Source organism: Martes martes (assembly GCF_963455335.1).
Source record: "Martes martes genome assembly, chromosome: X".
Classification (NCBI taxonomy): Eukaryota; Metazoa; Chordata; class Mammalia; order Carnivora; family Mustelidae; genus Martes; species Martes martes.
In genome coordinates, this window is record NC_137897.1 from 37,210,573 (window position 1) to 37,231,208 (window position 20,636).

The 20,636-nt window shown below is 40.4% G+C and overlaps 1 protein-coding gene across 2 annotated transcripts in view; it reads right to left on the bottom strand.

Moving 5' to 3' along the window:
• Positions 1 to 20,636, bottom strand: part of EFHC2 (EF-hand domain containing 2) — a 186,538-nt gene that overhangs the window by 104,600 nt on the left and 61,302 nt on the right. For both annotated transcript variants that reach the window (XM_080795161.1, XM_080795162.1), the window contains exon 3: positions 9,658 to 9,808. In XM_080795161.1, coding sequence (XP_080651287.1) covers positions 9,658 to 9,808 — 151 coding nt within the window. The remainder of the gene's footprint in view (positions 1 to 9,657; positions 9,809 to 20,636) is intronic.

A 20,636-nucleotide genomic window follows, 5' to 3' on the forward strand; every position in this document is an offset into this window, starting at 1 on the left:
GACCTTTATTAGACTGGACAGTAAGCATGTCCTGTCCTCCCTCTGTTCTGGAAGGAGACACCGCCTCTATCTCCCACGGCCATGAGCAAACCTCCCCTTTATCTTCAAAAGCTGTTTGCTATATAGATGTCCCTGAAGAGACAGTCCAGAACAAAGAGCAGGCAGTGCCTCTACTTGCACCTACCCAAATGCAAGATACCCACAGAGAATGGTCTCTCAAAATCTGTGACCAACTTTGGCCTTAGAATCTACTCCAAGAGTAAAGGGAAGAAGGGAAAACGTGAGCAGAGCAAACTGAGGGTCTAATGGTTCAAGTCCAAGTGGCCTGTGGGACCTCTGTATGGAAGCATTTTAGGATAATGAGGTCAAGCAATCTTGTTCCTATTTTCTATAGCACCGAGAATGGCACCTTTTCCTGACGTCTAGAAATACTTAGAAATTATTCATTGCTATTCATTACGGAAATTTAATGAGTATCTTTATGTGCCAGCAACTGTGTTGAACTCTGTTCCATTTTTCTCCTCTTCATCTTTTCACTCTGTTCAGGCAAAATGAACTAAAATCATTTTCATCTTCTTTTCTCTGTAGCAATTTTTAATTACTTGGTACATTAAATTAAAATAATAAAACTATAAAATTAGAACTGGCCTAGAATATTTTTAAATGTACTACATAAAAGATGATATAATTTTACTGCAAAAAATTGTACTTCAATTAGCCTTTAATTCATGCCACTGAAAACAGTATGCAAATTATTTAATCATTCAAGATTAGACATTTAGAACAAATTGCATACTTAAACATCTATAAAAGCATGGGCATTTCAGGTATTTTCAGAAACCATTATATGTCTCTTTAAAAATACTTATATTGTGACAGTTTTTAAGATATAAAAAATTTGTTCAACAGCCAGGAGCCTGTTCAGAAATTCCATCTACTTTGTATTTGTACTTAATTACAAAAATTCAAATAAGCAAGTTGCTGCTGATTTCCGTTCAGTAAGACTTTGAATAAGAATCTTCTATTTTTCTAGGTGGGAAGAACCGGCCCACCTACAGAGCTTTCAAATAATAATAATCAGAATCATCATCAGAGCCCTAGGATATGATTTCATATACATTTTTCTCATTTAATCTTCACTAATCCCATGAGGCAGATAATGCACGAAATATAAATATTCAGTTTATGGCCGAGAAAAGCAAGGTTCGGCGTTGTTAAGTAATGTGCTCAAGGTCACGCTCTAACAAATGACAGAAGATCCTGGACCTGGATTTTGAAGCTCTAAGTAAATACCAGCCCTTTCCAGGGTGCCTGGCTGTCTCAGTCAGAAGAGCACATGACTCGATCTTGGGGCAGGAGTTCGAGCCCCATCTTGGGTGTCAAGACTACTTAAAAATAAACTGTTAACAAAATAAATATATACCAGCATTTTCCACAGTTTGCACGGAACTATATCGCACTGAACTATGTCTCAACTGAACTACAGCCACAGATTACTTCAGTGAAGGAAAGGAGGGAGTGTTAGAGGCAAAGCAGGATAGAAATGGGGAGAAGAGCTGACAGCCACCATGAAAAAGAGAGAGAGAAGATGGAACTGCTCTTCCCAAAGAACAGCCTCTCTGTTCTCTGAAGGCAATTTTCTGGAGAGGGGCACACTTGCCCACTGTAGCAACACCCCCTCCAGGGCCAACACCTACCCCCCCACCCCACCCCAGAGGCCTGCATATCCCAGGCCCTCACACTTCCTTATGTATGCTCCCACACTTTTCCTAGAGATGGTTCTCTGAAGAGGCCAGAGAAGCTCCATCACCACTCATGGGTTGAGAAGAGAAGGCAAACCTAACTAAACAAGACAATTTTTAATAACAAGAAATCCAAAGTCACAAGACCATGTTAATCAGAAAACTAATGTGGGCCATTTGAAATGGACAGTTGCACCTGAGAGCTTTCCATGGTGTCTTCGTGGCCATCTCTCAACTGTGTCCTTTGGGGGGTCGAAAATTTCTATTTATTGATATTTGTGTGTTTATAGTCCTCCAGGATAAATGGCAGAAACTCCACCAGCAAGAATGTGATCTGGAGTATCAAAGAAATGGGCAGGATGGCACGTATTTGGCATGCATTGAAAAGAACCTGAGATCAATTATAGAAATAAAAATAATGCTATAAAATGGAAAACCAAGAACAGAAGTACCATATCTACCCTTTAAATTTTTAAACATTTGCCTTCCTGACTGCCCCGTAAAGACAATTTGGGCAGATGTCCAGGCATCGGGTGCCTGCTTTTAAGCTCCTCCTGATCTTCCTATTTTAAATCTCTCTTCCTTTTTAAAGGCCCTGCTATCTGATTATACTCTGCAAGCTTTAACTTTCTAACATTTCCCTGTGGTTTAGATCAAAATGATGATATATCCATTTATGTTTAATGCATTTTCCTTTCATTCAGTTGGGACTTGCTTTAGATCTTTGCTCATACCACTAAATTTGGTTTTTAGAAATTCACCTTCCAGAATTAAGACTCCAACCTCTTACCTCTATCTTAATTTTCCGTGTATTTAGTTCCTTTTAGTAACGCTGCAGACCTAGGATCCATGTGAGTCTAGAGACCAGTATTTCTGTGTCTACTAAGTCTGTATCCTAAAAATACGAAGACTCTTCACTGGGATCAGACACGAAAGAGTATCTTTTCCTCCTCTTGTTGTTTACAATTATTCCTTTGCTCAAATAACTACTCCATTTGTATTTTTACAAAAGTTCCTCTTCGGAGTTTTGTTTTCATAAGAATAACTTTTTCCATATAGATAGCCTGACATCTGTCTTGTAGCAAAAGAATACAGAACTTAAAATTCCACATCTCTGATCATAATAAGAAAGATCCTAATCCTATGTGCCCCCCCCACCCAGCCACTGGATGAGCCCCAAATGCACGCATGTTATGCTCTAACGTTCTCTTGCATTACTGCTTTCTTGCCTCACTTTCCTTACATACCTTAGGATCTGCTCCCACATACCTCCCAACTCCACACCCTACCGCTTTCCTACCTTCCTTCATCTTATGCTGTTCCTTTTGGCTATTACGCCTTCATCATCCATCTTTATCTGGAGGAACTTCTGAGGTACCACTCAAATGTCTTCTCTAGTAGATACTGGTGTTTCCTCTTCTGATCCCTCAAAGTACCTGGTATCATTTCTGATACCTGCGTTGTGTTCTAGACGTTGTCTACCACATTTCCTCTCCTCTATTCTTTCCTCCCTCCTTCTCCTTTCCTTCTTCAGCAAATATTTATTGAGTAGCCACCACGCAACAAACACCTGTCTTCACAGGCCACGGACTTAGCTCCACTCTGAAATTCTCTTCTCCATTCAATGACCATCCCCTTCCCCAGGGTCCACCCTCTGGGGTTGCCAGATTGAGCCCACTGAAATAGAAGATGCCCAGTTACATCTGAATTCTAGATAAACAGTGTATAATTTTAATATAAGTACGGCCCATGCAATATTGGGGGACATATTAAAAACTTCATTGCTTATCTGAGAATCAAATTTAGCTAGGCAGCTTGTATTTTCTCTGGCAACCTTATGACCATGCCTCCTTCACTTTGTGGGATGCAGTACTAAGATGTAGTATATGGCCACTATGAGTGAATGACACGTGAATGCCACATTTTGTGATTACATTTGCTTGGTCAGATTATCTTAGAGTATAAAAAACATATTAAAAAAGTACTACATTGAAGGGCCAACACAACTGCCCAGTGGAAATCAGTGTTTTTAACCAAGGCCTCACTAGGAAGCAGAAGCCAGTTTATAATCTGGCCCCAGGCCTATAGAATCAGAAATTCTTGCAGCGGGCCACGAGGTTCTGATGATCGCTCTCAGCTGACAACTGGTACCGCCCTCACCAGAAATTTACGGCAGGTTTCTCATCATTAGCCTTTCTTTAGCATAGATTAGTTTGGATTTGGTAGTATTTGACAAACAATGATTCTTTTAGACAATTACAAGTAGAACTACTGGGATTAACCTCTGACATTCTTGGCTTGGTGTAACGTTGTTTTAACTACATTCCAACAGAACAGCAACAAATTCTACACAAATGACACATCTAACCAAAAAGAGAGTGATGTTCTGGCAAGAAATAAAAGCAAGCCTTGAAGTGCGACAGTGACTTGACTTATAACGTATATAGATCTCTCTGCCAGCAAGGATTCGTGAACATTAAAAATATGTTGTTCTGATTAGAAGCTGCATGTAACTGAATGCTTATTTTGGCATCATGCCTCTTTTGTTTCTGGCTTATTCCAAACTCCTCCCGCCCCTAAAAAAAAAACAAACAAACAAAAAACCAAAAACAAACAAACAAACAAACAGGATAGGAGAGGCAGCTAAAAAGGAGGCTAATTCTTCCGGATGCACTAATTTCTGAATGATCAGTTATACAAAAGAACAAATGCATCTGACCTCCCTTTCCATCTGGAAAATACAGAAACCCCATGGAAGTGATAGGGACATCATCAGTGTGCGTCACCTAAATATGATCCCTAGCCCCTTCCCAGGGCCCATGGGTGCATGAGAAGCAGTCCTAGGCCACTCAAGACACAACTGAAAGAAACACCCTCTACCCCATCCCACCGAAGTCTGAGCCACTGGCCTATTGCACTTGTTTGTTCTTTTTTCCCAATCATTTCATTTAGGAAAGCCTAAAGAAGGGATTTAAGTGATTCTCCTTTTTTTTTCCCCCAGATTTTATTTATTTATTTGACAGAGAGGCAGGCAGAGAGAGAGGAAGAAGCAGGCTCCCTGCTGAGCAGAGAGCCCGATGCGGGGCTCGATCCCAGGACCCTGGGATCATGACCTGAGCCAAAGGCAGATGCTTAACCCACTGAACCACCCAGGCGCCCCTTAAGTGATTTTCCAAAGTATCCTCTGTCCTAACGGACCTTCCTTAGCAAGAATTATCATATTAAGTATTTCAAGAAAGACCGGTTTCTTGCTGAATAAAAAGTGCTTGATGATAGAGTGGTTATTTGTGTTTGCTTTCTCCACAGCACTTGCTACGGCCTGCCAAGTATCTCTGCTGACAAATTCAGTCTTGTTATATGTATCACGATACCATATATTCCCTATATATCCCTCGAATTGCGCCTTCCCTCAGGGAAACTGGTCAGAGAGAGCCTGATCAGAGAGACTCAATCAGAAAATTCTGAAATTTTCAAGAGGCTTTAAAGTTGTCGTTTACTCAGAGTTGGTTTTCTTCCCCCCATGAGTCTTTATGAATCACAATCCCCCCCTACTCACCTAAGAATTAATTTCAAATAAATCATTATGACTAACTCCGGTTTACGTCTGGAATCTGCCAATGCGAGATTTGAAATCAAGAGGCTGAGAGAACTGAAAAGTATTATAAAATCCTTTCCAAGATCCTCATCGAGGTTGCATTTCGTTTTTCTTCTTGGATAGTGTAATAAAACTAACGACTCACTAGACAGGGCCAGTAAGCTGCAGGAATATGAGCTTTCACTTAAAAAGGATAATAAGGAAAAAAATGTAAGTCACTGATAAATGTTCAGGATGTTCTGTGACCTCCTGTCTGTCATTTGTGTACATCTGAAGTCATGTGAGGAAGGTCATCAAAAAATAAGCAAGATGGGCCCCCTGGTTGGCTCAGTTGGTTGGGCATCTGCCTTCAGCTCAGATCATGATCACAGGGTCATGGGATCGAATGCCGCATCGGGCTCCTTGTTCAGTGGGTGCTTGCTTCTCCCTCTGCCTCTCACCACGCCCCAATCGTGCGCGTGCTTGCACTCTCTCTCTTTCTCTCTCTCTCTGACAGGTAAGAAGAATTACTTCTGAACAGAAAGAAAATTCAGAACTTTTGAATTCCATGAACATCTTTTTTACCTAAGTGTGTTTAATTATGTAAGTGACAGTATTGCCTTAGGAGAACATATTTTCTTATAAATATTTTATATTAGTAAGAATATATATTTATAAAAATTTATCATATTTATGTTCACTTAAATGCTTTACTCTGATATTCCCTTACTAGGCTTCTTGCCTTTTTTTTTTTTTTTTTGAAGATTTTATTTATTTATTTGACACAGAGAGAGAGCACAAGCAGGTGGAGGGGCAGAGGCAGAAGCAGATTACCTGCTGAGCAGGGAGCCCGACGCAGGGACTTGATTTCAAGACCCTGGGATCGTGACCTGAGCCAAAGGCAGACAATTAATCGACTGAGCCACCTAGGCCATACTCTGCCTGTGCTCTCACCCTCTCTCTCTTAAATAAATAATCTTTAAAAAAATGACTCTGAAGGGTCTAAAGACTTCTTGTTCCTTCACAAAGCATCATACTTCCATCCAAATTAAAAGACCCGCGAGTGCATAGTATGTCAGGGCACAAAGAACAATGAGGACACCTCTTATCATCTCCTTTGACCAATCCTCACTTTCTCCCTCCACTAGTAAAACCAAGTACGGACACTATATCCAATCTTCTTCCTTCTTCCACCACCTCAACAGTGCCTCTCTTCTAATGTAGCAGAATAAGCCAAATGATTCCATTCATGATCTGGGCACCCTTGATTCCCGGTCCACATCTCCAGTCTTGACTTTCTTTCTGAAAACACATCCCAAGATTCTACCTGCCTGCTGGGCGTCACCATACAGATGTCCCAACCCATGTTCAAAGGCTTCATGTGTCCAAACAAACATAACCAACCTCTACCCCCAGTGTTGCTCCTTGCTCCATGCTTCTGGGTTTTGCAAATGCATCACCATCCTTGCAACCACAAAGTGACTGAAAACCTCAACCACAGAGTGAGCTCTGAGGCAATCAGTTAAAAGAGTTAGATGAAGCAAATTACCTCTCTAAACCTGTTTCTTTTTCTGTAAAAGCTAACAATGACCTACTTTAGATGGTCGTTGGGGGATTAAATGAGATAATGATAAAGTAGATACTTTATCATTAGATATTCCCCTTCCTCATTCTCTATATTTAATTGTTGGTCAAGGCCTATCAAGTCGACCAACCAAATGTCTCTAAAATCTTTCCTCTGTTTCCTATTCCTACCATCACTGTCTTTGTTTGTTCTAACCGGAATAATTGCAAAATTCTTGGGACTAGTCACCTTGCTCCCTTCCCTCTCCAAACTGCTTGCCCATAAGCTCTATGAGATGGAGGTCTTCTTACTTTTGTCCATTCTCCCAAAACCCAGCACAGTGCCTGGCACAGAGTAGATATTCAACAGACACTTCTTGGCCATGGTGACTGACCCCAGATTCATCATCCAGATGCAAGGGAGCTACGTGCCAAGAAAACCTCAATCTCATGAGCTCTGAAGGAAGTCCTCTGCATACTGCCTCATCACACCTTATACTCAGAGGCCCACGGTCCAGAAATTCCTCTGTTTCTCCCCCATCGAACCCACTGTGGTATATCAACATGGAGGCAATGGGCCCAGACAAGTTGTTACTAAGGAAAAAAGTTTATTCAGCATTGGTTGTAACTCCTGAGATGTGTTAAACAACAATAAGTAGATACTAAATAGAACATGCGTATGTCAAACATATAAAGAAAGGGATGGAAAGACCAGGAGATAATTAATTTTCCATATGTATTAAATATATATGAGGCACCTGGTCTCTGAATATTCATGCTGCACTAAATATACAAAAGCAGTAAATATTCATGAGTACTCAGTATTCATGAGGCCTTAATTCGGCCACTCATTCATTGGTGACACCCATTCTGGCCCCATTTGTCCTTTCCCCAAGAAACAAACAAAACCCATGACTATTCAGCAGGCTTACTGGTGAGCTACAGCTGTGGCCAGGCCCACTTATCCCCTTGTCTCTCCAGCAGTGTGTGTGCCAATAGCCCAAAGTCCCCTCTGTCTGGGGTCCTCCTTGCTTGAACTTCAAGTCTGGTCTCTAAACCACACTACTGGCAGAAAAGGCTGACACAGCAAAGACAGACAGGACCATTGCCCACCCCTGGATTCAGCCAGTCACCCTTCCACGCACTTGTACCTTGTCCTGTGTGTGTGAATTTATGACATTCCTTTCCCCTTGCTTCTCATTGTATATTTTGAATTGTTTTAGTGCACCATGTAATTGATGCATTTTCATTGGGTCTGGTGGCCTCTAGGAAAGCCTGCAGGCATGCTTCGTGGAGGCCACCACTGCCTCGGGTTACACCCCCTACAATACTCTGGTTGCTGGGTAGAGAATAGGTTGCAGGAGGAGCAGAAATGGATGCAGAGAGACCTATCAGGAGGCTATTGTCTTCCTCTAGTCAAGGAACGAAGGCCGCTTGGATTAGGAGAATAGCAAAGGGCATAGAGAGACAAAGATTCAGGATAAGTTTTGCTAGCAGAATGGAGAACAAGGACGGTGGGTGTGAACAATTAAGGAATGTCAAAGGAGTAGAGACTGTAGTGGAGAAGGCAATTTCAGAGCCTAGGTACCAAAGATGGCAATACTCCAGAAAAGACAGGGACAATAAATGTACCTAAGAATTATGACTCCTGAGGGCTTGAAGTGGCCTCTGAAGGTCATCTATACTAACCACCAAACGAACACCTGACTCCCCTCCACCGTGCCTCTACTAAGCTATCCGTGAAAAAGAATCCCTGACCTGCCCCCAAGTATCCCTGTATACCAAGGACCAAACAAATTAGGCCATCCTTCTCCTCCCCTACACCCAACACTGACCCCCATGCTCATCCAGAACCAACCACCACAACCTCTGGTAGCTCTCTGCCAGAAAATTCTTCTTCTTACCGACCTAAATTCTGACCCCCTAGGTCCTAGCATTGAGGATGCAGAAAATCAGGTCACCCTTCCTCCCCATAGCAGCCCTTCAGGTTCCTGAGGACATTAACCAGGCATACTGGAGTCTTCCCTTTATGGACAAATATCCTTTTCACTCTTCTGCCTCACACACAAATTTTCAGTCCTTTTACCACCATGGTTGCTGTCCCCTGAACACATCCAGATCTCAGCACTGTCCCAAGTAAAGGACTCAGAGCACAAACAGAAGAAATCAGTCATCTCCCCCGATCTCCGCCCTACTTCTAATAATGCAATTTAGGATTAGTTTGTCTGGTGCCCATGTCACAGAATTAACTCTTGTCTGGCTGAAAAGGACCATGTACAAAGGTGACTGGCATACGGGGGTGAAGGAGCAATGATCCTCTGCTCCTGAAGAACCATCAAAGTCTCAAGATAACAGGTATGAGGAGAGGGTGGCTGAAGCCAACAGCAGCGAATTCAGGAAAGAAGAGAGAATACAGATCTGGAAGGGGCAGTGGACAACAGTCTCCTCTCTTCACCCGGAAAGTGTTGTGAAGGCAGTAATATGGTCATAGTGAAAAGACCAGATACACAGGAAAGTCTGCTCCAACTGGAGCAATGCCTGACAGAAAACAAATACGCCGTACAAGAGTGAGTGAAACGGCCCATGTTGAGGTATGGGGGGTAAAAAGGAGGGAAGTCACCATCAACGACCAGAAGCTACCAGCATGTTTATGTTCATTGTCACCAACAAGTTAGACACCTAAGCGGTACACAGTATTTTCTAAAAAGCTAGAGAAAGACAGTATACAAAGGCAGGCATCGGAAGTAAGAGAAGCATAACTCTGCTTTAAATAGATACCTTGAGGTATTCCACTATTTTTCAACTCTGGTTCGTTTACTTGAATTGTGTCATCTTCAAGGTAGAAGTAGATTTTATAGCGTCTTATTCTGTAGTTTTCTTGGCTTTTATCAGGTACTTCATCTTCTAAATAGGCATCAAAAGATAATACCTGTTGGAATCATAATTAGAAACTAAGAAATGAAAAAATTTCAGCAAACTCCGAATCAATACAGCTCCTGCCTGCATACTTGTTAATTTAAAATCAAAAAGTTGAGATTTTTACAAAGACATTTTACACATCAGCTCTGAGAACAGACACACAATCTAAGTTACCATATATAAAGATTATATTTGCATCACTGCCTAGTTAGAATAAGGAAATGATATTCAAGCCACAAATCCATCATTCAGTTCTACTATAAACTGATCTAGTTTCTGGCTTTGGAATTTCACAATGGGATTCTAGATGTAGGTTACGGTAGGCCTCCCCCTTAGCCATGGTTTTGCATCCTGCAGTTTCAGATACTGGCAGTCAGCTGGGTCCAGAAGCAGATGACCCTCCCTCTGCCATATGTTCAGGTCAAAAGGAGCCTACCACTGGGGCACCTGGGTTGCTGCCTTCAGCTCAGGTCATGATCCCAGGGTCCTGGGATCGAGCCCTGCATCAGGCTCCCTGCTCAGTGGGGAGTCTGCTTCTCTCTCTCTTGCTCTGCCCCTCCCCCCCAAATTCCTGCCCTCTCTGTCTCTCTCCCCCTCAAATAAATAAATAAAATCTTTAAAAAAAAATAGGAGCCTACCACTACATCACAATGCTTACATCATCCACCTCACTTCATCTCATCATGTAGGTGTTTCATCATCTTATGTCATCACAAGAAGAAGGGTGAGTACAGTAAGATATTTTGAGGGAGAGACCACGTTCACATAACTTATTACCGTACATTGTTATAATGGCTTTTTTATTACTTACTGTTATTAATCTCTTACCGTGCTTATTTCACCAATTGATCTTCATCATAGGTATGTATGCATAAGAAAAAAAAAACAGTGTATATAGGGTTCAGTATTACTTGTGGTTTCAGGCATCCACTGGGGGTTTTGGAACATATACCCCATGGATGGGGGGGTACTACTATACAGACAAGATAATATTTTTTCTGAATATTCTCTCAATAGGCAGATCTGAAATTCTTTCAGTGCGCTGGAGAGCCCACCTTAAACTTCTTCAGGAAATTCAAAGAGCCTAGCTTAGCTTAATGCCGGCGAGTCTCATCTTACACCGTGTATGTGCTGGGGGGGGGGGGGAGTGTTGGAGAGGGACTCAGGTGGCAGAGGTGGTTTCTAAAGTAATTACAGTAAAAATCAGGGTTGCTCAGTTAGCTGAGTGGCTGACTCTTGATTTGAGCTCAGGTTATGATTCCAGGGTCGTGAGACGGAGCCCCATGTTGATCCCCATGTCGGGCTCTGCGTTCAATGAGGAGTCTACTTCTCTCCTTCTCCCTCTCCCCCTCCTCCTGCTCATGCCCTCCATCTCTCATTCTTTTTCTCTCAAATAATTAAATCTTTAAAAAAATAAAATGAAGTAGAGTAAAAATCAGAGATCATCAAAAACACCCTTGAAAATTCTTTAACCATTTTGGAAAACTGGGCCTCTCTGTAAGTATAACACAGCCCATTTTTCTTCCATGTTGAAGACCAGGTGAGATAGATTTCTTAGGCTTAGGTGCCATGTTGTATGAATAATACGTATCTTTAACCATTGGAATCACTCGCAACACAGCAACCCGATCATGCTTTCAAGCTTGCTTTGGGACACATGTTCCTTCAGAGCTCCATTTTAATATTCCCTCTACACTCATTTTTTTAATCAATTTTTGTAATTAGAGTTGCAAAAGTTAATGGTGTATATGATGTAATACTATAGTAATTCAACATGGACAATGTCCTATATATGAGTCAGTCTATTTGGTATCATCCACCCTCTCAGGGTGCTAAGTTACCCTAATTAGGAATATATGCTCCAGGAGTAGCAAATTTCTATCAGAAGCCCACACTTCAGAAGTGGCTGACAAAATGCCTCAGTAGTTTATATTTGATCAACACAGGAAATGTTGTTAATTACCATATAGGATGTGAGAAATGAGTTGTACTTAGTTAAATGACTATATTCAAAATGAACGGATGGGTTAAAAAGGAGGCACTGTCTTTACTAGAACAGGTTCTAAGAATCTAGTGAACCCAGAGATCTCTTCCCTTTCAAAATGGCACCTTTGGCTTCATTCCAAAATGGTCCTATGTTTAGTTGTTTTCTTGGAAAATTCATCTGGCCTGCCTCCAGTTAGAAGGTTAGCTAAACCCACTTCTAGAATGCTTTCCTATTTGTGTTGAGTGAGTATTTCCAGTAAGATGCTGTTGGATGGATATAGGGTTTCCTTCAGGGGTGATGAAAATGTCTTGGAACTTGTTAGAAGTGATGGTTACACAACACTGTGAATATACTAGATGGCACTAAATTGCACACTTTAAAATGGCTAATGATTGATTTTATGCTATGTCAATTTTGCCTCAATGAATAACAAAGATGTTGGGGTGCCTGGGTGGCTCAGATGGTTGAGTGTCCGACTCTCGATTTTGGCTAATGTCGTGATTTGGGGATCCTGAGATGGAACCCTGCATAGGGCTCCTCGCTCAGCAGGGAGTCTGCTTGAGGATTCTCTCCCCCCTCCCCTTGCTTCTCCCCTCACTCGCGTTTCCTCTCGTGCGCTCTCTCTCCAATAAATAAATAAATCTTTAAAAGAAAAAGATGTCGGACACTGAATTGTGCTGGACATATTAAAATGGCAAATTCTGTATGTCAATTTTTAAAAAGTAAAGGAGAAAAAAAAAATACTGGAAGACCTAAAAGGGCAAAAGAGCTAGAGCTTCTCTGAGCTTTCAGTAAAGGGAATGAAAGGGAGCAAAACAGACCATCCCAGAATGTGCCACTTTGGCCTGTGGGTTATTTCAACCCAAAGACAACTGGGGCCCAGCAGACTCCAGATGAACTTTTTACCTCCCCCTTGACTGCTTCCAAGAATTTAGGTAGGGACCCTGTACCAGCAACAAGCTGTTACCAGAGAAAAGTTTTTCTCTCAGAAAGACTTATCTGCATGGCATGGCAAACATTTGCTTACCAAACATTTGCTCTTCTCATCTTGTCAATTGTCTTCCTCCTCTTTGAAGTCTTGGAACCCCTACAATCTCTTCCTTAGTTCTGGATGGTAGACAAGCCTCAGTTCCCTGACTGCCTGAGTCTCCACATCTCTGTGGGGCTCCTGTAGGTATATCATCAATTTTTTTTTCTCTTGTTGATCTGTCTTATGGCAATCTAATCATTAGACCAGACAAAGAACCTGGATTCTGCCCCTTAGATTCCATCTGAAACATTTTTTTTTTTTTTTTTTTGCTTTGTAGTTGGATAGGAAAGCATGGAGGGAATATTCATCACTTTCACCTACCTCAATATATTGAATACCATTGGTATAAATTTGTGAATGAGCAAACTGGCATAGATTAGTTGACAACACTGTCATTTACATAATCATTAAATATTTAACAGTCAAATAACACATTAAAAGAGAATGAAGGATGCTAAATAAAAAGGAAGAGAGAATAAAAGACATTATTTTAGGCTGGGCTTCAATGGAAGAGGGACGGACTGCTATTTCCTGTTCTGGTCCCCCGAGAACACAGGGCCACCAGACTCCAGCATGAAAACTGAAGGACAGCAGAATTTGTCACACCAAAATACACCTCTTTGGCATGACAATTATTTTAGACTCATTATTTAAAAAAAAACAAAAAACAAAAACTGCAAACACAGGAGCAGCTCTGAAAACAAAGCTTCTGTAAGAAACATTTACATTTATGCAGGAAATCTCCATCTGTAAGGTTGTCTCCCTCTCTGTACCCAGAAGAAAGGACCCTAAATCTCTAGGAACTCCTATCAAAGGAGAAGACAACAACTTAAATCTGCATAACAGGGGCACCTGGTGGCTCAGCTGGCTGAGCATCTGACTCCTGATTTCAGCTCAGGTCATGATTTCACAGATGGTGAGACCAAGCCCCAGCTAGGGATCTGCACTCAGTGGGGAAACTGCTTGAGATTCTCTCCCTCTGCCCTCCTCCCCTGCAACTTGTGCTCCTAGCTCCTTCTGTCAAATAAATAAGTCTTTTTAAAGGCTACATAATAACTTTACCCTTACTTACTGTGCCTTTTCTGGTAACCTCCTGTAACTGACTCCCCACCCTCAGCACCTTTTGTTTTCATGGTATTTAAGGTGGGGGCTTGGGCCATTTTGGGGAGCTACTCAGTTTTCTTGGGCCTCCTCCAGGTGTACACTTTCTTAAGCTTTTGTTTGTTTTTTTTTCTCCTGCTAATCTCTTTATTACAGGGGTGTCTTGGCTAAGAACCTAGAAGGTGGAGGGAATAGGACTTTTCCTCCCCTACAAAAGGCAGAGAGCAAGTCAGGAGCAGAGGAGACTAAAAGATAGAAAAGGAAAAGAGGGAACTGTAAAATGTAGCGAAGTAGAACACCAAGGAAGAGACACCAAATAGGTTAAAAGTGATCTCACCCAGATAAAACACCTCATCATAGAGGAACGTGAAGTACCAGAGTCTCCGGAGAAGAGGACCTAAAATAAAAACCTGCTAGAAATAACAATTTAGAGAAACATAATTATGATACAGGGTTTCATCATAATTTGTGATGTCAAGCAGAGATTAGATAAATGAGGTCCTACAGGATGTAATTGGCTGTAATTTTCTTGGAAACGGAATGTAAAGATCAGTTGGCAGAGCATGTGATCGTCAGTTCCCCACAGGCTTCTGCAAGCCCTACTGTTATTATACAAGGTTACCTGCCTGAGCGCCCAAGGCAATTTGAATATCTGATGCTAGCCTAGAGGATATAAAATCTGAAATCAATTAGTTTTAAATAATAGATACATGGCATTTCTTCATTATAAAGGAAACATTGGAAATGATAAGATTTCGGAAATCAGGATCTTCTTACAACAAAAGGCAGAAGGAGCTCAGAGCAGCCAGGAGTGTGTTTCAGCTGCTGGGCCCCTGGTTCTAACTTGATGTAAAGTGTAAATTTTGTCTGGCGGGGAAAGAGTTAATCCTATTTCGTGTCAATTGAGCTGCTCACTTTGCATTGCATATCCCAAATAGCTGGATTTTAACGTCGATTTGGATTCCTAATTTCCACTTAAATTGTTTTCAGAGTGATTATTGTCTGATGCAGCCCTGCCACACAAAATAATTGCGTGTAGAAGATTGTCCGTCACAGGCTATGCAATGCAATCCCGAGGCAAAAGCCGGAGCCGAATCACTCTAAATAAATCAGAGAATTTTTAAAGGTGGTGAGGTTGGTGTGACCAATGCATGAGTCATAAAGTCTGTATTACTCAGAAACTCAACATCGAAGTGTCAAAAATTTACAGCTGAATTTCGAGAGAAACTGTCAGGAAAGAGATGAAACACCAGTAATGTTCAATAAGGCTCAACAGTCTATAAAGAGACCAGCATCACTAGTCTAAGTTGAAAATGATCCTTAGGTTCTGTTTGATGAAAAACGCTCAGACAAATCATGGGGTCCTAAAGAAGAAGGTATAGAATAGTACAGATAAATGCATAGCTGTTAAAGGTTGGTAGACAATACAAATTCTATACATTTCATGTGGCAGTGTTTGTTCTTCCTGCAAGAGCTGTGATTAAGCCAGTGATTTCTTTTATGATTATAGTCTTAGAATTAAGAATATAAACTGTAAGAGATCTGGTACTGCATATAAAGGATGGCTCCCTTATACACGGCAATGAGATATTTATAGAAATTTATCATACATGAAGAGAAACAGAATATGACACCCCCCCCAAAAATGCTTCTTTAGCCTAAGACTTACCTTAAACTGATTCATTTTAAGAAACAGCTTTCAAATAAACAGTTTAAAAAAAAAAAAAAAGGCAGCAGACCTGCTCTGATATCCAAGTAAAAGTGACCCATTGGTAAGAAACATTTACATGTATAAGGGAAATCTCCATTTGTAAGGGTGTCTCCTTCTCTGTACCCAGAAAAAGAGGAGCAGCAAACACCTCTAGAAACTCATATCAGAGGAGAAGGCAGGGACTTAAGTCTGCAAAACAACCCTACCCCTGTTTACTGTGCTTTGCCTGATAACCCCCCCCATTCCCTCAGCCTCCCAGCCCCCCACTCCCACAACAACTGGCTTGCCACCCCCAACACCCTCTTGCCCATCTTTAGCTGGAGATGGTATTTAAGGCGCTGGCTTGGGCCATTTGTGGAAGTTACTCAGTTTTCCTGTGTCTCTCCCATGTACACAGGAAGTATACAGGTTACTAAACTACTTTTTGTTTTTTTCTTATTATTCTGTGTTGTATTACAGGGGCATCTTAGCTCAAGCACCTAGAAGGGTAAAGGGAAAATGATTTTTCCTCCCCTACACAAGCTAATTTATGAAAAATTCTAATAAATTGGACATAGAGAAATTATGTAAGTTCTAGTCACAAATCACAAATACAACTAGAAATGTACTATGGAACTATAAACAAAAATTCTCACTAATGATTATTGTGCTAAAGGTAAATTTTAAAATACAAATACTAAGGGACACCTGGGTGACTCAGTCCGTTAGGCAGCTGTCCTGTGCCCAGGTCATGATCCCAGGGTCCTGGGATGGAGTCAGGCATGGGGCTCCCTGCTCAGTGGGGAGCCTGCTTCTCTCTCTGGCTCCTCTGCCTGCCACTCTGTCTCCTTGTGCTGTCCCTCTCTCTGACAAATAAATAAATAAAATAAAATAAAAATACAAATGCTAAGTATAGAATCTAATAAAATTTAAAGATGTACAAACCTATAAAACTTAGGTAAATCCATCATCTTGGGTGAATTACTGGGTTTAGATTATTACATAAAAGAATTGAGAGTTAAAGAGAGCTTACTCAGTTCAATGTTCTAACTCAGCTATTCTCAGCCTTGGCTCTGCATTATGAAATAAGAAAAAAAGAAAGAGACAGAGAGAGAAAGAACAAATGAACCAGACCCAAGCCTAAGTAAATTGAATCGGAAACTTAGGGGAAAAAAAAAAAAAGGGAGCAGCAGAAGAAGATAATGATGACAACAACCAGACCCAAGCTTAAATAAATTAAATCAGAATCTTGGGGGCAGGTAATGATGAGGAGAACAAAGGCAAAAGAAATGTAGATAAAATTAAATCTCACGACTTGCAGCCTATTGAAAAATACTTGAGACAGGCAGAGTGTGACATTCCTCCAGGAACTCACAACTGCCTTAACACTAAAGCTTTGCTTATGTTCCACATATGGGTGACACCATACAATAATTGTCTTTCTCTGCACTGAACATAATAAAAAAGTTTAAAACAAAAAAACAAAAAAAAATCACTAATGTTTTGCTACAGGCAAAAAGCAACCTTAGCCTGACAATAACCAGACCTCCAGGATCTTCTAAGTCTTCTCTAACATATGAAAATCCTTTCGGAAACATCCTTTATCTCTGCACACACACGCCCAACTTACAAGTAGATCACAGATTGCTCCCCACAATCCCAGTGCAGCTTTTCCTGCCCATAAGTCCTGTCCCCCTGCTTTAATAAAAATACCTTTCTTCTCTGGCCCACATCACATCAGGTCAGAGGGGTATTTTTTTAAAGAGGTATTTTTTCAGGTAATTCTGAAATGAAGTCAAGAGTTTTGACTCCATGAGCAATGAACTGAGCAAAACTTTTTGGAAGTGTAAAAATTTGTCATAAGGAACACAAGTAGAAAACAAACAGGATAAGAGCATAAATAGAAGAAACTGAAAGGAAAAAAAAGCAACTATAATACATAGATCCAAGAGCTTCTTTAATAAATAAAATAGATAAAATTCTAGCAAAGATAATCAAGAAAGTATAAAGTCAGAAAGAAAAGATGGCATAAAATTTAATAAATTATAAGATATAAATCATCTTAATATATCATACAAGCTTTTATGAAAATAATTTTTAGGGGCGCCTGAGTGGTTGTCAATTAAGCGGCTGACTTTGGCTCAGGTCATGATCCCAGGGTCCTGGGATCCAGCCCCACATCTGGCGCCCTGCTCAGCGGAAAACCTCTCCCTCTGCCTGCTGCTCTGCGTACTTGTACTCTCTATCTCTGTGTCAAATAACAAATAAATAAAAAACCTTTAAAAAAAAAAAAAAAAGAAAGAAAAGAACTTTTAAAACCCCAATTAGTTGGGGCACCTGGGTAGCCTGCTTCCCCTCCACGCCCCCCCACCTCTCTCTCTCTCTCTCTGCTTGCCTCTCTGCCTACTTGTAATCTCTATCAAATGAATAAATAAGATCTTTAAAAAAAAATAAAAATAAAACCCCAATTAGTGATTTTTGTAAAAACTGTGAATTATCAAAACGCAATGAATGAACCACAACCAAGTAAGAAGTGGAAAAAAAATTACCAAAGAATTGTCCAAAAAAAAGCTCCAGCCAGGATGATTTACGAATGGATTCTTTCAAACTTTCAAGGAAAAGAAAATTACCCCATTACACAACTCCCCTGGATACCCAAACAGGTGGAAAGCCACGAAGTGATTTCCAGTTCCTGACAGACAGACCATTAAAAAAGTCAACTATGGAGCAGGAGTCCTTACCTCGGCTGCCCATGAGAATCACCTATAGAGCTTTTAAAACTCCTGTTGCTTGGGCTATATCCACACCCACACACACATACCCACACACAATGAAATCAGAATCTTTCAGGGCAGGTCCAAGAATACTGATTTTTAGAGCTCCCCAGGGGATAGGAGTGTGCAAGCCTGCTCCAGACTATTTCACTACTTAGGATTTAAGATACAGGCAAACAGAATTCAATAGCCTTGTAACAGTTATAAGCCACCTGCACAAAGGGCAGCATTTTCCTTCCCCATACATTTTAAAATACAAGAGTGAGTCCTTAACAAGACTGAAAAGCATCTGCTCTGGAACAATGGCCTAACTATCCGGCATTATAGTCAGGTAAACTGTGCACCTGCTACAATCAGGAATGGAACAAAAATGCCCCTACTGACGACATTATTTAATGCCATTTTGAGGAGTTCTGAACAATGTCAGAAGGCATGAAATAAAAATGTTAGCAAGAAAGAGACCAAAGTACTATAGGTTGATAAAATAATGGCATTAAGCAAAGGCTGGGTAACTAAGAATAAATAAAAGATTTCAGCATGACCACAAATGAATCAAAAATATTCTTAGGGGCACTGTTGGTTAAGCGTCTGACTCTTGATCTCAGCTCGGGTCTTGATCTCAGGGTAGTGAGTTTAAGCCCCACCTTGGGCTCCATGCTGGGCGTGGAGTCTACTTAAATTTAAAAAATAAAGTAATTAAAAAATATTCTCATGTACTAGTACTAATCAGCTGAAAATATGGTGAGAAGGGAGAGTACGTTCACAATAGAATAAAAATTACAGAACACTTAAAAATAGTTGTAATGAAGACTCTGTGACCCATATAAAACACTACAAACACTCAAAAATAGAAATGAACTTGACAAATAGGTGGAATATATTCTGGATAAGCAGGCTAAAACAACATATTTGAAGTTCATTGGTGTTTTGGAGGCATTTGAAAAAAATAATTCTAGGTCCACCTGATAAAATAAACAAGTCTGCCTATTAAAGAAAATAATACAAATTCAGGGTAATGGAGGGGACCTAAGTCTCCCAGATTTTATACCTTACTACAATTTAATGCTTCAATACTAAAATAGTACAACACCACAGTACAAGAATCATAATAGTATGTGAAAAAGAAATGGTCTGGAAATAAACCCTATTACATACAGGATTTTTTTTTAAAGATTTTATTCATTTATTTGAGAGAGAGAACGTGAGAGAGCACAAGCAGAGGAATAGCAGGGGGAAAGGGAGAGGGAGAAGCAGACTACCCACTGAGCAGGGAGCCCGATGCAGGACTCGATCCCAAGACCCTGGGATTATGACCTGAGCGGAAGGCAGATGCTTAAGCAACTGAGCCACCCAGGCTCTCCACGTATAGGAATTTAACACATGAAAAAGGAATTACATCAATAAGTGAAAAAAGTGCTAACTTGGAATAGCATCAAGTATATCCCAACCTAAAATAAATTATAATCCCAAACACATACCAGATGGGATTACCAGCTTAAATATAACAGATCCACCCATGTACCAACCCTCCAAACGTGTGTGTGTGTGTGTGTGTGTGTGTGTATGTTAAAGCCTTGAAAGGGAGGATGACCATTCTAGGATTAGAAGGAAAAAGAAAATTATGAAAGAAAAAAATTAAGGTTTGAGTAGAAAAACAAGTTATAACCTCAATAGAAAAAAATGTAAATAAAAAATAAACATACTAACAAAAAAACCTGAACATGACTATTTTATAAAAATATATTTAGTTAACTTTGAAAAGACCCTTAAAGAAGATGAAAAAAGGACTTAAAATTCACCAGAGGGTCAATAAAGAAAGGAAAAATGTTTGCTGTAAAATATTATCAGATGAGAGCAAATTAAAATGAGGCAGCAGTTTTGTTTCTCCTATAAAATGGGCCTGGTGGGATTATTCATCAAGGATGGGATTTTAAACTACTACAATTCTTCTAGGCAATGTACTGCTATGAGGAACCATTTTTAAATTCCTATACTTCTCAGGAACTCCATTTCTGGGCATGTAGCCCAAAGAAACAAACCAAAATATGGAGAAACATATGTGCAGAGATGTTCTTTGCAGTGTTTTTTTCCTTTTTTTTAAATAGAAAAAACTCAAGTGAGGGAGCCTAAAAAGTTAACAGAAAGGGAAGGGTTTGGTGAATTATGGCACATCTATGTACTCTGTGGAATATTATGAAGGCACTAGTATGATGTTTTCGAAAACTACAGAGCAGTAAGAAAAATACTTAGGATACG